A 15,155-nucleotide genomic window follows, 5' to 3' on the forward strand; every position below is an offset into this window, starting at 1 on the left:
CATGTGGGATCTTCCTGGAGCAGGTGGATTCTTAACCACTGTACCACCTAGGAAGTCCCCATATATCTTTTCAATTAGCGTTTTCATATTCTTTGTATAAATACCCAGAAGTGGGATAACAGGATCATATGGTAGCTCTATTTTTCAATTTTTTGAGGAGTCTCCATACTGTTTTCCATAATGGCTACACAAATTTACATTCCCATCAGCAGTGTATGAGGGTTCCCCTTTCTCCACATCCTTACCAATACTTGTTATTTCTTGCCTTTTTGATAATAGCCATTCTAACAGGCATGAGGTTTTAATTTTCATTTCCCTACTAATTAGTGATGTTGAACATCTTTTCATGTGCCTACTGGCCATCTATATGCCTTCTTTGGAAAATTTCTATTCAGCTCCTCTGCCGATTTATTAATTGAGTTTTCTGGTTTTTTGTTGTTGAGTTGTTAACCCCTAACTGGACATGTGATATGCAAATATCTTCTCACACTTGGTAGGGCAAGTTGTCTTTTCATTTTGTTGATGGTTTCCTTTGCTATACAGAAGCTTTCTAGTTTGACGTAGTCCTGTTTGTTTGTTTTTGCTTCTGTTTCCCTTGCCTGAGTAGAAACATCCTGAAAGATATTGCTATGACTGATGTCAAAGAGCATATTGCCTATAATTTCTTCTAAGAGTTTTATGGCTTCTGGTCCTACATTCCGGTCTTTAATCCACTTTGGTTTCATTTTTTGTGTATGGTATGAGTTACTGGTCTCGTTTCATTTTTTTTGCAAATGACACTTCAGGTTTCTTTGCTCTTTTTTGGTAAAATTTTCCACATATCTATGGGTTTATTTCTTGGCTCTCAATTATGTTGCACTGATCTATGTATCTGATTTTCTGCCAATACCATGCTGTTTTAATTACTATGGCTTTGTAGTATAGTTTGAAATCACAGCATGTGATACCTCCAGCTTTGTTCTTTTTCTTAGGATTGCTTTGGTTATTCAGAATCTTTTGTAGTTCCATACATATTTCAGAATTTTTTGTTCTATCTCTATGAAAAATGTCCTTGGGATTTTAATCATGATTGCATTGAAACTGTAAATTGATTTAGATAATATGAACATTTTAACAATGTTCATTCTTTCAATCCATGAGCACAGAATATACTCACTTTGTTTTGACTGTCATTTGCTTGGAGCATCTTCTTCCATCCCTTAACTTTGAGCCTATGTTTATATTTAGAGCTGAAGTGTGTCTCTCAGAGGTAGCATATAACTGCACCTTGTTTTTCAATCCATCCATCCACTGTGTGTCTTTTGACTGGTGAATTCAATCTATTTACATTTAGGGTAATTATTTACAGATGAGGACTTAGTTCTGCCATTTTATCTTTTGTTTTCTGGGTGCCCTAAATCACCCTTGTTTCTTTTCCTTGTGTTTCTGTCTGTCATTTTGGTTTGATGGTTTCTATGATGTTTTGTATCTTCTCTAGATTTCTATCTTTGAGCTTGCTAAGTCTCTCTTCCATGTTATAGTCTCATTTCCCAATGCTTTCTAATGCATTCTTCATCTCATTTAGTCAATTCTTTAGCTCCAGAATATCTGTTTGGCTCTTTTTCAGAGTTTCAATTACTTAAAGTATTCCTTCTATTCATTAATTTTATTCCTGGGCTCATTTAACTGCCTTTCTGAGCTTTTTTGTAGTTCTTTCAATCAGTTAGATTGCAATATTCTGTGACTTTGTTTGGTTTCTAGAGAATTATCATTTTCTTTTTGTGATACGGTGTTACTATGGTTCTTCATGGTGCTCGATGAGTTATTCCTCTGTCAGTGCATTTGAAGTAGTGAACACCATTCTTGTTTACATAAAGCTTTTTTTATTTTTTTCCTTTTTCTAAGGACTCAACAGGTTAGAAATTAGAAAGCTTTATTTGTTTTCCAGTAGATGGCACTACAGAATAAGTTTTTGGTTTCTCTTACCTGCACTGCCTCTGGTTTTATTTAAGAGTCAGCACTTTCCACCCTCCACCACCTCTATCAGAGGTGTCACCCAGTGCCATTGTTATTGCTGCTTGTGCCTCTGGGGTAATTGGTATCTTGCTGCTGTTGGTATTGCTGGCACCACCACCTGAGGCATCGGAATGGTGGGTGCTTCTGCCACATCTGGGTGCTCCTGATTTGCAGGCTCCAATGGGTGGGTGGGTTGCAGTTGGAGTTGCAAGTGCCTCTATGTCAAGTATTGTCAGATTTGTGGGCTTTACTACTGCAGACAGTCAATGGGGGCTGGAGTCCCGGATGGCTCTGTGGCTGGAGAAACAGGATCCCAGTTATCTGTGGCCACGTGCACCACTGAATTCAGGAGGTTAGCGTTGTGTGTATTGCTTCCCTGATGCTACTGGATTCTCTGGGGCTGCAGGATCCACTGACACAGCCAGGGGACCAGGACTGCAGGGACTGCCTCCACTGTTTCCCTGGTTCCACCTCCTCTATGTGTTCCAGTCCATTCACCTTTAGATATAAGATATGTGGAATTCTCCAGCATCCTGATGTGTTGGGCAGAGGCTTTTTGTTGAGATGTTAATGTTTCACAGGTTGTAGACTGAAGGGGGAAGACAAGGAAGCATCTTATCCACCATGATGCTGGCATTGCTTGTTTCATGCTAGGCTCTTATTTCACTATATTTCCCTCAATTTTCCTTGAGAATACAATTCTTTCTTTCCCCTCAACACCACTCAACATATGCTCATCAGTCATAGAGGCTTGCCTGGGAAGTGTGGCTTACATGAAATTGGGGTCTGTTAGAAACCTGATAAGGAGTAAGGAGTGGCAAGGAAATATTGTGCAGTTTGAAATGTCACCCATTTGACACAAACATTACTTCTGTTATGTACATCTATAGGCTTATCATGACAAACTATTATTTCCAAGGATACATGAATGTAATGTTACCTGCCCAAGGGTTATTGCCTGGAGTTGTCAATCACTGAAACAATGGAATAAATCACTGATTGTGGAACACAAAATCTTAAATCTACTGGATCCTTGGATATATATTAGCATAGAGAGACAGGAAAAAGAGGCTTCTCATGACTTCTCAGACAATGCTAACTACTCAGTCTATTCACAAGGCCATCCTTTCCTGCTATCATTTTTCCTGAGTCTTATTTCTAGTAAATTTGGAATTACAAACAATATGGTATTACTGTAGCATACAAAATATATGAAGATGAAGTTGAAAAGTGATATAGAAGCCAGATCTTGGAGAACTCATATCATTTTAACAAGTTTTGACTTTATTTTATAAGCAATTGGGAGAAAAAGAGAGTTTTAAATTAAGAATGGTTTATTCAGTCATATGACTTTGATAATTTATGTTGGGGGGTTCTGCTAAGATGAATATTAATGAAATAAAATTAAAGATGTGAGGACAGTGGTTCAAGAGAAAGATAATGAAGATGAATTAACATGGAAGTCACAGTTATGAATAGGAGGAAATATACTCAAGAAATATTTGAGAGACAAAATCAGCAGAACTTAAAGATTCTTTAATTGACCACCTGTAGGATAGAAAGAGAAAAATTAATCACCCCCAGATTTCTAGGGAAGTGGAAGGTGGATTGTGGTTTCCAATTATAATGATAATTAAAAGCAAGTTGGGAAGAGGAAATGAAGAGTATACATTAAGACATGTTGAATTTAAAGGTATTTATTTGACATCTGAATATACAAGCCTGAAATCTTCAGGGAAAAGCTCTTTTCCAGAGAAGTCCTGAAATGAGGACTTAGAATTGGAGATCTTCAGGACATAAGGCAGAGTTTCAACCTTGAGAGTGTACATATCTCACAAAGAAAGGGTATAGAATGAGAAGTTCAGAGGATTAATAATGGAATCTGGGGAACATCAATAATTAAGGGAAGGCAAAGAAAAAAAAACACAAAAAGAAGTCAGAAATAAAGCTCAGAGAATATGGGGAGAACCAGGAGACTGTTGTCATGCTAAACCAATAACAGAGAAGCTTAGAGAAAAGACAAAGTGGTAAATGCAACTGAGACATCTAATAATGTTAGAACTAGAATGGTTCCGTTGGTTCAGCAATGATAACATCTGCAGCATAGCCATAGTATCAGAGGCACAGTAGAAACAGAAGCCTCATCTTTGTGGGAGATAAGAAGAAGCAGTGTTAGCATGCCAACATCCAGAAGACTGGCTAAGATGTAGAGGAGAGAAAATAGTACAGAGAGATATGAGAATGCAGAAAAAAGTAATTTTAAACTGAGAATAATATTTCCAAAATGACGAATAAAGTCAATAAGGAGAAAGAACATAATGCCACAAAATAGCATGGATGACTGACCAAGAAGGACACAACTGGAGACACTGGTCTTGAAGAGGAGGATAAACACTTTCCTCTCAGATTAAAATATAAATGGATATAGACTAAACAAGAACCTCAAGCTACTATCCTATTTGTCATTTTATTCCTGACCAACATTCTTCAGCATCATTGCCTGTATCTTTCACTTCCCTCAATTAATTTATCATCATTTAGCTTCGAGTTGTGCGACTCCCCTGAAAATTCTCTTTTGAAAATCATTAATAATTATCTAGTTGACAAATCCAATGACTTGTGACAACTACTTTGTCATTGAAAGGGTTTAATTTCCTTGATTACTATGAAATAATAAACAATCACATTTTTTAACCTCTGATCTTTCCAGTCACTATTTTCTGCTTTTTCTCTTTGACTCTCCTTGATTTTCTTCATGCAAATGTTCTCTAGCATTTCATCCCAGATCTGTTCTCGCTCTTAAACATCTCTTCATGAAAAGCTCATGGATTCTTACTGTTTCCACAATTAACCCAAGTAGAGGACACCCACATACATATCTTCAGTCTTGTCACTCTCCGGAGCTCTAGTTTGACATTTAGAGCCACCTATGTGATGCTACTTGCATGTGTCACAGCACTTTAAATATGTCTAAAATTAATCTTGTCTTCTCTCCCCAATCTTTTATCTTTCTTCTTCACTTTTGCTATGAATACCAACAATATTCTTCTAGCACCCAGTCTGAAAACTTATTATTGTCATTAAATAATTTCTGATTTATTCCCTTCCAAAGCTGTTTGATTGTCAAATTCCACTGAATCTACTTTATTTTTTTTTTAATTTTTTTGGGGGGGTACACCAGGTTCAATCATCTGTTTTTATACACATATCCCCATATTCCCTCCCTTCCTTGACTCCCCCCCCTCGAGTCCACCCCATACTCCCAGCCCCAGTCCTCTAAGGCATCTTCCGTCCTCGAGTTCGACTCCCTTTGTTATACAACAACTTCCCACTGACTATTTTACAGTTGGTAGTATATATATGTCTGTGCTACTCTCTCGCTTCGTCTCAGTTTCCCCTTCACCCCCCGCCCCCTCCCATACCTCGAGTTCTCCAGTCCATTCTCTGTATCTGCATCCTTATTCTTGTCACTGAGTTCATCAGTACCATTTTTAGATTCCGTATATATGAGTTAGCATACAATATTTGTCCTTCTCTTTCTGACTTACTTCACTCTGTATGACAGACTCTAGGTCTATCCACCTCATTACATATAGCTCCATCTCATCCCTTTTTATAGCTGAGTAATATTCCATTGTATATATATGCCACATCTTCTGTATCCATTCATTTGTTGATGGGCATTTAGGTTGCTTCCATGTCCTGGCTATTGTAAAGAGTGCTGCAATAAACATTATGGTACAAGTTTCTTTTGGGATTATGGTTTTCTTCGGGTATATGCCCAGGAGTGGGATTACTGGATCATATGGTAGTTCTATGTGTAGTTTTTTAAGGAACCTCCAAATTGTTTTCCATAGTGGCTGTACCAACTTACAGTCCCACCAACAGTGCAGGAGAGTTCCCTTTTCTCCACACCCTCTCCAACATTTGTTGTTTCCAGATTTTGTGATGATGGCCATTCTGACTGGTGTGAGGTGATACCTCATTGTGGCTTTGACTTGCATTTCTCTGATGATGAGTGATGTGGAGTATCTTTTCATGTGTTTGTTGGCCATCTGCATGTCTTCTTTGGAGAAATGTCTATGTAGGTCTTCTGCCCATTTGTGGATTGGGTTATTTGCTTTTTTGGTATGAAGCTGCATGAGCTGCTTGTATATTTTGGAGGTTAATCCTTTGTCCGTTGTTTCATAGGCAACTATTTTTTCCCATTCTGAGGGTTGCCTTTTAGTCTTGTTTATGGTTTCTTTCACTGTGCAAAAGCTTTGAAGTTTCATGAGGTCCCATTTGTTTATTCTTGATTTTATTTCCCTGATTCTAGGAGGTGGGTCAAAAAGGATCTTGCTTTGATGTATGTCATAGAGTGTTCTGCCTATGTTTTCCTCTAGGAGTTTTATAGTGTCTGGCCTTACATGTAGGTCTTTCATCCATTTGGAGTTTATTTTTGTGTATGGTGTTAGGAAGTGTTCTAATTTCATTCTTTGACATGTAGCTGTCCAATTTTCCCAGCACCACTTATTGAAGAGGCTGTTTTCTTTCCATTGTATACTCGTGCCTCCTTTGTCAAAGATAAGGTGCCCATATGTGTTTGGGCTTACTTCTGAGTTCTCTATTCTATTCCATTGATCTTCCTTTCTATTTTTGTGCCAGTACCATACTGTCTTGATCACTATGGCCTTGTAGTATAGTTTGAAGTCAGGAAGCCTGATTCCACCAACTCCATTTTTCCTTCTCAAGATTGCTTTGGCTATTCGGGGTCTTTTGCGTTTCCATACAAATCATAAGATTTCTTGCTCTAGTTCTGTGAAAAATGCCATTGGTAATCTGATCGGGATTACATTGAATCTGTAAATTGCTTTGGGTAGTACAGACATTTTCACGATGTTGATTCTTCCAATCCAGGAACATGGTATGTCCCTCCATCTGTTTGTGTCGTCTTTGATTTCTTTCATCAATGTCTTAAAGTTTTCTGCATATGGATCTTTTGCCTCCTTAGGCAGGTTTATTCCTAGGTATTTTATTCTTGTGGTTGCAATGGTGAATGGGAGAGTTTCCTTAATTTCTCTTTCTGCTCGTCCGTTGTTAGTGTATAGGAATGCAAGAGATTTCTGTGCATTAATTTTGTATCCTGCTACTTGACTAAACTCATCAATGAGTGCTAGCAGTTTTCTGGTAGCGTCTTTAGGGTTTTCTATATATAATATCATGTCATCTGCAAAGAGTGACAATTTTACTTCTTCTTTTCCAATTTGGATTCCTTTTATTTCTTTTTCTTCTCTGATTGCTGTGGCTAAAACTTCCAAAACTATGTTGAATAATAGTGGTGAGAGTGGACACCCTTGTCTTGTTCCTGTTCTTAGAGGGAATTCTTCCAGGTTTTCCCCATTGAGAACGATGTTGGCTTTTGATTTTTCATATACGGCTTTTATTATGTTGAGGTAATTTCCTTCTATGCCCATTTTCTGGAGAGCTTTTATCATAAATGGATGTTGAACTTTGTCAAAAGCTTTTTCTGCATCTATTGAAATGATCATATGGTTTTTATCCTTCAAGTTGTTGATATGATGTATCACGTTGATTGATTTGCGTATATTGAAGAATCCTTGCATCCCAGGGATAAACCCCACTTGATCATGGTGTATGATTTTTTTAATGTGCTGTTGCAGTCTGTTAGCTAGTATTTTGTTGAGGATTTTTGCATCTATATTCATCAGTGATATTGGTCTGTAGTTTTCTTTTTTTGTGACATCTTTGCCTGGTTTTGGTATCAGGGTGATGGTAGCCTCGCAGAATGAGTTTGGGAGTGTTCCGCCTTCTGCAATATTTTGGAAGAGTTTGAGAAGGATAGGTGTTAACTCTTCTCGAAATGTTTGATAGAATTTGCCCATGAACCCATCTGGTCCTGGGCTTTTGTGTGTTGGGAGATTTTTAATCACTGCCTCAATTTCCGTACTTGTGATTGGTCTGTTCATGGTTTCTATTTCTTCCTGGTTCAGTCTTGGAAGATTGTATTTTTCTAAGAATTTATCCATTTCTTCCAGGTTATCCAATTTATTGGCATATAATTGCTTGTAGTAGTCTCTCATGATGTTTTGTATTTCTGTGGTGCCCATTGTTACCTCTCCTTTTTCATTTCTAATTCTGTTGATTTGCATCTTCTCCCTTTTTCTCTTGATGAGTCTGGCTAATGGTTTATCAATTTTGTTAATCTTCTCAAAGAACCAGCTTTTAGTTTTATTTATTTTTCTTATGGTTTCTTTCCTTTCTTTTTCATTTATTTCTGCTCTGATCTTTATGATTTCTTTCCTTCTGCTCACTTTGCGGTTTCTTTGTTCTTCTTTCTCTAGTTGTTTGAGGTGTAAGGTTAGGTTGTTTATTCGATCATTTTCTTGTTTCTTAAGGTAGGACTGTATTGCTATAAACTTCCCTGTTAGAACTGCTTTTGCTGCGTCCCATAGGTTTTGGGTTGTTGTGTTTTCATTGTCATTTGTTTCTAGATATTTTTTGATTTCCTCTTTGATTTCTTTAGTGATTCCTTGGTTGTTTAGGAGTGAATTGTTTAGCCTCCATGTGTTTCTATTTTTTGCAGTTTTTTTTCCTGTAATTGATATCTAGTCTCATGGTGTTGTGGTCTGAGAAGATGCTTGATATGATTTCAATTTTCTTGAATTTGCCGAGGTTTGATTTGTGACCCAAGATGTGATCTATCCTGGAAAATGTTCCGTGTGCACTTGAGAAGAAAGTGTAGTCTGTCGTTTTTGGATGGAATGTCCTATAAATATCAATGAAGTCGAGATGGTCTAATGTGTCATTTAAAGCTTGTGTGTCTTTATTTATTTTCTGTTTGGATGATCTGTCCATTGATGTAAGTGGGGTGTTCAAGTCTCCCACTATTATTGTGTTCCTGTCGATGTCCCCTTTTATAGCTGTTAGCATTTGCCTTATGTATTGAGGTGCTCCTATATTGGGGGCATAAATATTTACCATTGTGATATGTTCTTCTTGAATGGATCCCTTGATCATTATGTAGTGTCCTTCCTTGTCTCTTGTAATAGTCTTTACTTTCAAGTCTAATTTGTCTCATATGAGTATTGCTACTCCAGCTTTCTTTTGACTTCCATTTGCATGGAATATCTTTTTCCATCCCTTTACTTTCAGTCTATATGTATCCCTTGGTCTGAAGTGGGTTTCTTGTAGGCAGCATATAGAAGGGTCTTGTTTTTGTATCCATTCAGCCAGTCTGTGTCTTTTGGTTGGAGCATTTAATCCATTGACATTTAAAGTGATTATTGACATGTGTGTTCCTATTACCATTTTCTTAATTGTTTTGGGTTTGTATTTGTAGGTGTTTTCCTTTTCTTGTGTTTCCTCCTTAGAGAAATTCCTTTAGCACTTGTTGTAAGGCTGGTTTGGTGGGGCTGAATTCTCTTAACTTTTGCTTGTCTGGAAAGCTTTTGATTTCTCCCTCAAATCTGAATGAGATTCTTGCTGGGTAGAGTATTCTTGGCTGTAGGTTTCTCTCTTTCAGGGCTTTCAGTATATCCTGCCATTCCCTTCTGGCCTGCAGAGTTTCTGTAGATAGGTCAGCTGTTATCCTGATGGGTTTTCCCTTATATGTTGTTTGTTGCTTTTCTCTTGCTGCTTTTCATATTTTTTCTTTGTGTTTAATTGTCGTTAGTTTGATTAATATGTCTCGGTGTATTTCTCCTTGGGTTTATTCTGTATGGGACTCTCTGTGCTTCTTGGACTTGGTTAATTATTTCCTTTCCCATGTTGGGGAAGTTTTCCACTAGAACCTCTTCAAATATTTTCTCAGACCCTTTCTTGTTTTCTTCTTCTTCTGGGATGCCTATAATTCGAATGTTGGTACGTTTAAGGTTATCACTGAGGTCTCTGAGACTGTCTTCTAATCTTTTTATTTTTTTTTCTTTTTCCTGCTCTGTGGCATTTATTTCCCCCATTCTATCTTCCAACTCACTTATTCGTTCTTCTGCCTCCGTCATCCTGCTGGTGATAGCATCTAGAGTATTTTTAATTTCAGTTATTTTGTTATCCATTGCTGTTTGTTTTTCTGAGTTCTTATGAACTGTTTCTTGCACTTTCTCTATTTTGTTATCGAGATTTTGTATCATTTTGACTATCATTACTCTAAATTCTTTTTCAGGCATTTTTCCTATTTCCTCCTCATTTATTTGGTCTTGTGGGTTTTTTTCCTGCTCCTTTGCCTGTATGGTGTTTCTTTGTTTCCTCATGGTTGTCCAAACTTTTGGGGTTACTTGTCCTGGCGATAGAGGTGTTTATAGAAGACTGTCCAAGCCTCAGACTAATGTCCAAGTATTGGATTAAATGAATATTAAGTCGGCTATGTCGGGCTCCCCGCAGTCCTTTCTGGTGTCCGAGGCCATCTGCTGGTGTTCAGCTGGTTCTCTGTGGGAATTACTGTGTCCTTCCGTGCATTCCCAATGCATCTGTGGAGAGGGATGCACTCCACGTCTCTCTACTTCGCCGCCATCTTTTCTCTCTCCTGTATTCTGGTATGTGTCCCAACCCGACAGAAGAAAGGAGGAGAAAAGTCTAAAACATTGTGACACCTACACAAGGTGTTGCAATCCTGAATCTACTTTATAATAGTACTCATATAATATCCCTTCTTTCCAATCTCATAACTAATATCAGGTCCTAATGCACATTGCCTACATTATTGGCTAAGCTTCCTAACTAGCCTGCCCCTACCTAAAGCAAATGTCTGAGTGTTATTCCTGTACTTACAATTCTTCATTAACTCCCTATTGCCCATGGAATAGAGTCCAATTATAAAATCAGGCCCCTTTTATGGCATTATTAGCACAGGTTTTATTCATTCATATTGTGTTTTTGAGACCCTCATTATTCCTCATGCACTTCCTACAATTTCCCAGCACTTTGCCTTCCTGTTACCTATGCCCAAGATACTCATCCAACTAATTATTACATAACAAAATTCTATCTGTTATTTAAGGTTTAACTCTAAAGTCACCTTGTATAGTAAATATTTTGCTTTTCCTCAGGTAAGAATAATTTTTAAACTCCGATGACACTTTATCTGTATTTATCTATTTACCCTGTTGGCTTTCAAACATGAAGTACAATTATTTGGAAAACTTTTAGTTGATAGCAAAAAATGTGGTCCAAACAACTGAAGGACTCAACAAAGATGCATATTTTTCACTATTTTAATTGCTAAAGAATAATATTAACATCTGAATATTTCCTTAAGTTCTCACACAGTATGTGATTCATAAATATATGCTGAATAACAGTGAAATTGATTTGAAAGCTGCAAAACAAATAGAAAACTGTAAGAGGATTACCATGTTGATGATTAAATACTATATATCGTCAAAGAAAATATGCCTTAAAAGTAGGCTTAAGATCAAACAATTTATAGTAGATATAAATTGGCACACTGTAATTAACTTAAAATATTAAATTATTTTTTAACTTTGAAAAATTTAAAACAATCAGAAAATCCGTCATTTCCACTTAACACTGCACACACAGTTCCTAGTTCAAGCTTCAGTGTAGAATAACAATTTCAGTATCTTAAAAACAAATAAAGAAAACACAAATCACTTTCTTATTTGAGTTATTTACAAGGGACTAAAAGGTGGACATCTTGTAACATATACTCAGTTATGTGGAGATCAGTGACTGGTTACTAAAGGTATTGATATGATGAAACTATATATATTTTTATGAGTAAGTGATTGTCAGTGAGGAGGAGGAGAAATGAAAACTATTTGACAAATGAGAAGGGTTTCCTTTGACTTTTATTTGTAACTTGTCAAATTGGTAAAGCCCTACCTGAGTTTCAAAATATTTATGATGGCTTTGGAAGGAACACTTGTTTCTGTTCATTCTATAGCTGCAAGGATACCTAGTATGCAGAGTCATATTTAAATTAATGATTGAGGTATGAGATCTAAGTAGAGGCAAAGTAATTAATGGCAATAGTTTATTTTCATGAACAGTTTATTTCTCTCCTTGCATTTCACTATAAGCCTAGCAATCAGGTCTACTAAACCCAACCAAAATGTTTGGCCTTACTCTAAACACAGAGACCATTCTTGGTTGAATATTCCAGTGAATTCACTAATTGGTGGTTCAATATCAATTCAGAACCTCTGTTCACTCCAATTTGACTTGCTTAAACTCCAAATTATATGTGCTTGTATTTCTACTCTAAATATCTAGGCTCCAAGTGATTCAGAGTCTGTGCATGGGTCAGCTTACTGGTTGTAGAATCTTTCCTTTTTAACTCTGTCTCCAAACAGCCAATCAAGGATTCCCTGAGGCTCAGTATCCGAAATCTAATTCCACATAAAATCCATATACTGCTATTTGGATATCCACAGCTCTCACCCATGGTGAAGATTTTGAACACAATTTTGCCTCGCTTTTGTTCTTGCTTTCAACACATAGATGCCGTGGTCTTATATTCACTTACTAGATCCATATACCCTGTATCCGTGCCTAGATTATAACTTTCTCTGACTCTATTTATACCCTTAGCCTTATCATTGATACCATGGCATTATCCATTCTGAAGCACCCAGGTTTTACCCACACATTCCACTTAATTCTGATAAGCAAAATTGATTTCAGAATACAATAGCATAAAAGAATGAGACATATTAATATGGACTTCCAATAAATTCATAGCTCTGCCACTTATGGCAGAATGACACCTAGTAAAAAATGTCAATGAAACATGTACTGTGATCACTTACCTCAAAAATGACTTCACAAATATTAGATTACTAAGAAAAGAACTGTCTAGGAAACAGATTTTATTCCTATTATAAATTCAGAATAATAAATAGAGCTGTATTTGAAAAAAGTAACCCATTAATTTCAATAATTCAGTTGCTTCTAATTATTATCTTTAGCACCGTTTATATTTTCCTTTAAGTATCCTTTAATTTTTTGTCTTTCGTTAGACATACATATGTGTATACTAATTTATACATTAATTTATATAACCAATATATACTAATTTATATTTTAATTTATTAACTAATATATAACTTTATATACATGTATTCACTTATATCCACATATACATTGCTTGGGATTGAGAATGTGGGTATGTATTATATATATTTTATATATCCCTAGAGTCCTGATACATATCCTCTTATACAGGGTATGCAATAAGAGAGATTTTAAGGATAAAAACGTTATGTCATTTTAGTGACATATGTGGAAGGGTATGCATCTTTTATGTGTGTGTGCATGCGTGTGTGTGTGTGTGTGTGTGTGTGTTGAGGATAGGGTTGTTAAACTGTGTCTTGAGATTCTTCTAAAGACCTTGGATACATTACTGATTTCATTTCTATTTGTAAATCAGAATCACAAGTTTCAAAATTGTTCATTTATTTTGAAAAGAGAATACATAAATTTTTCATCATACTGAATATTTTTAACATATATTAATGTTCTTAAAGGTATTCTTTAGAGTGTCTACTAAAAGGAGTCAATTCTCACGTAATAGTTGCTTCTGATTAGACATGACAAGAGGAATAGCTTTGTAACCTTAAATTCCAAAGTTCCAAATATGTTTCTTAAAGCACAATGTCCCCAAGCAAGCATCCCAAGGAACACATTTTCTAATTTGATACTAATCTTGCACAAAGCAAACATTGTTCATGTAAGTTCTACTAGTCAAAATTTCATTTTTTCAAACCCTAATCTTATAAATCAGTATATTGAATTTGAATGCTCTCCAGGTGACTGGGATCCTACTGAGCTTACACAGCTGCATTTCTTCATTTTTTCAAAAACTGACTTACAAGTGGACTATAATTATTAGCTTTAGTAAATGACCCTAAAGGAATAATGCTATTGGCATTAGCACACTGAGGACAAAGCCTTGTTAACATAGGTACTACAAGTCTTGTGCAAAGTGGGTTTGCTTTCGTATCAGTGAAATAGTAAAATCAATAAACAGAGCTCTTCTATAAGCACTAAACAATATATTAAGTTAGAAACCTTAGCATAAAGAAGTTATAGTCATGGCATCTTTTTCTTTAAGCTGCACTTACCTTTTTTAGTTGAGACAGCACCAACCTCTTCCTTGGCTCGTTCAGTTTCTGTAAATTCAGATATTAAAGAACGAGAAGAGAATATAAGACATGCCAGGTCAATATTTTATAGTATTCTAAGTCAGACAAGACTAAAACTGCCCAAAGGATAAAACGTATGTGGCACCTGAGAGCAAAGCAAGCAGCAGAGAAACAAGGCTAGGATGTGCTTGAATTTTTTTTGTAAGTAATGAATGTCCTTAAATAACAATACAGAAACTCTCTTCCAAGATACAATTCTCGTGGTACTAAATTTTATGCCTATATAATTAATGACCATAAAAATGTGGCTTATTCCACAGAATTACACTGGAATACGAATTTATTAGTTTATAGCCAAGTCTTAAATGATGCATGAATTGTGAGGAAGAACACTTGAAAGGCCTTCTTTGTTTAGCTTTTCATTATGGGGACGGCAGTCATAACTGACCTCAATCAATCTGCTTTATATTATAAAATACTAGCCATACTCTTATAGGAAATTCCATTTGAATGTTGCTTTGAAGAGAGAGAAAAAGAAAAGAAAAAAAAAAGAGGCCAAAATGGCTTCTTGGAGTTTCTCTGAATATCTAACGTGGACGATAGAAAGATAGGAGAGCTCTTCCAAAAACATTATCTGAAATGCTGGTCCTAGTACAATATGTTAGACCTCAAATCAAGGCTAATTACAGTGGAAGTTTCTTTGATCCACAGGAAAATTAGAAAATGACAATAAGATGGTAAATTTTTACAAAGTTTATTTACTCATTTCATTAACTTTTTATTATTCAAGGCTGTTGCCCTTGGACATCTGTATCTGCATTTTTAGCTTTATTCTTATTAGTACATGTACGTAATCCCTGTTACTCGTATGCACCCACTCAGCAGCTGAGGCTTCAGAAACAACAAACAGATAGGGATTTTTATGCCCCCTTGTCCTCTCTGTGCCATAGACCTTGGGCTGTGAGATAGACCAGATGTCTGGAGACCTTCACATCACTTTCAGGTTTTAATTCCACAATATTAGGTACCATAAGCTTCACAATTTGAGCCCAGGCAAGA

The 15,155-nt window shown here is 36.3% G+C and overlaps 1 protein-coding gene and 1 long non-coding RNA gene across 11 annotated transcripts in view; one reads left to right on the forward strand and one right to left on the reverse strand.

The window, feature by feature from the left end:
* The window catches only part of TRDN (triadin), a 376,282-nt gene that overhangs the window by 110,774 nt on the left and 250,353 nt on the right, over positions 1–15,155 (reverse strand). For all 10 annotated transcript variants that reach the window (XM_057739762.1, XM_057739763.1, XM_057739759.1 and 7 more), the window contains one exon: positions 14,076–14,123. In XM_057739762.1, coding sequence (XP_057595745.1) covers positions 14,076–14,123 — 48 coding nt within the window. The remainder of the gene's footprint in view (positions 1–14,075; positions 14,124–15,155) is intronic.
* Positions 1–15,155, forward strand: part of LOC130855791 (uncharacterized) — a 79,453-nt gene that overhangs the window by 9,285 nt on the left and 55,013 nt on the right. The window lies entirely within an intron of this gene.

The sequence above is a fragment of the Hippopotamus amphibius genome, chromosome 6, assembly GCF_030028045.1.
Source record: "Hippopotamus amphibius kiboko isolate mHipAmp2 chromosome 6, mHipAmp2.hap2, whole genome shotgun sequence".
In the NCBI taxonomy this organism is placed as follows: domain Eukaryota; kingdom Metazoa; phylum Chordata; class Mammalia; order Artiodactyla; family Hippopotamidae; genus Hippopotamus; species Hippopotamus amphibius.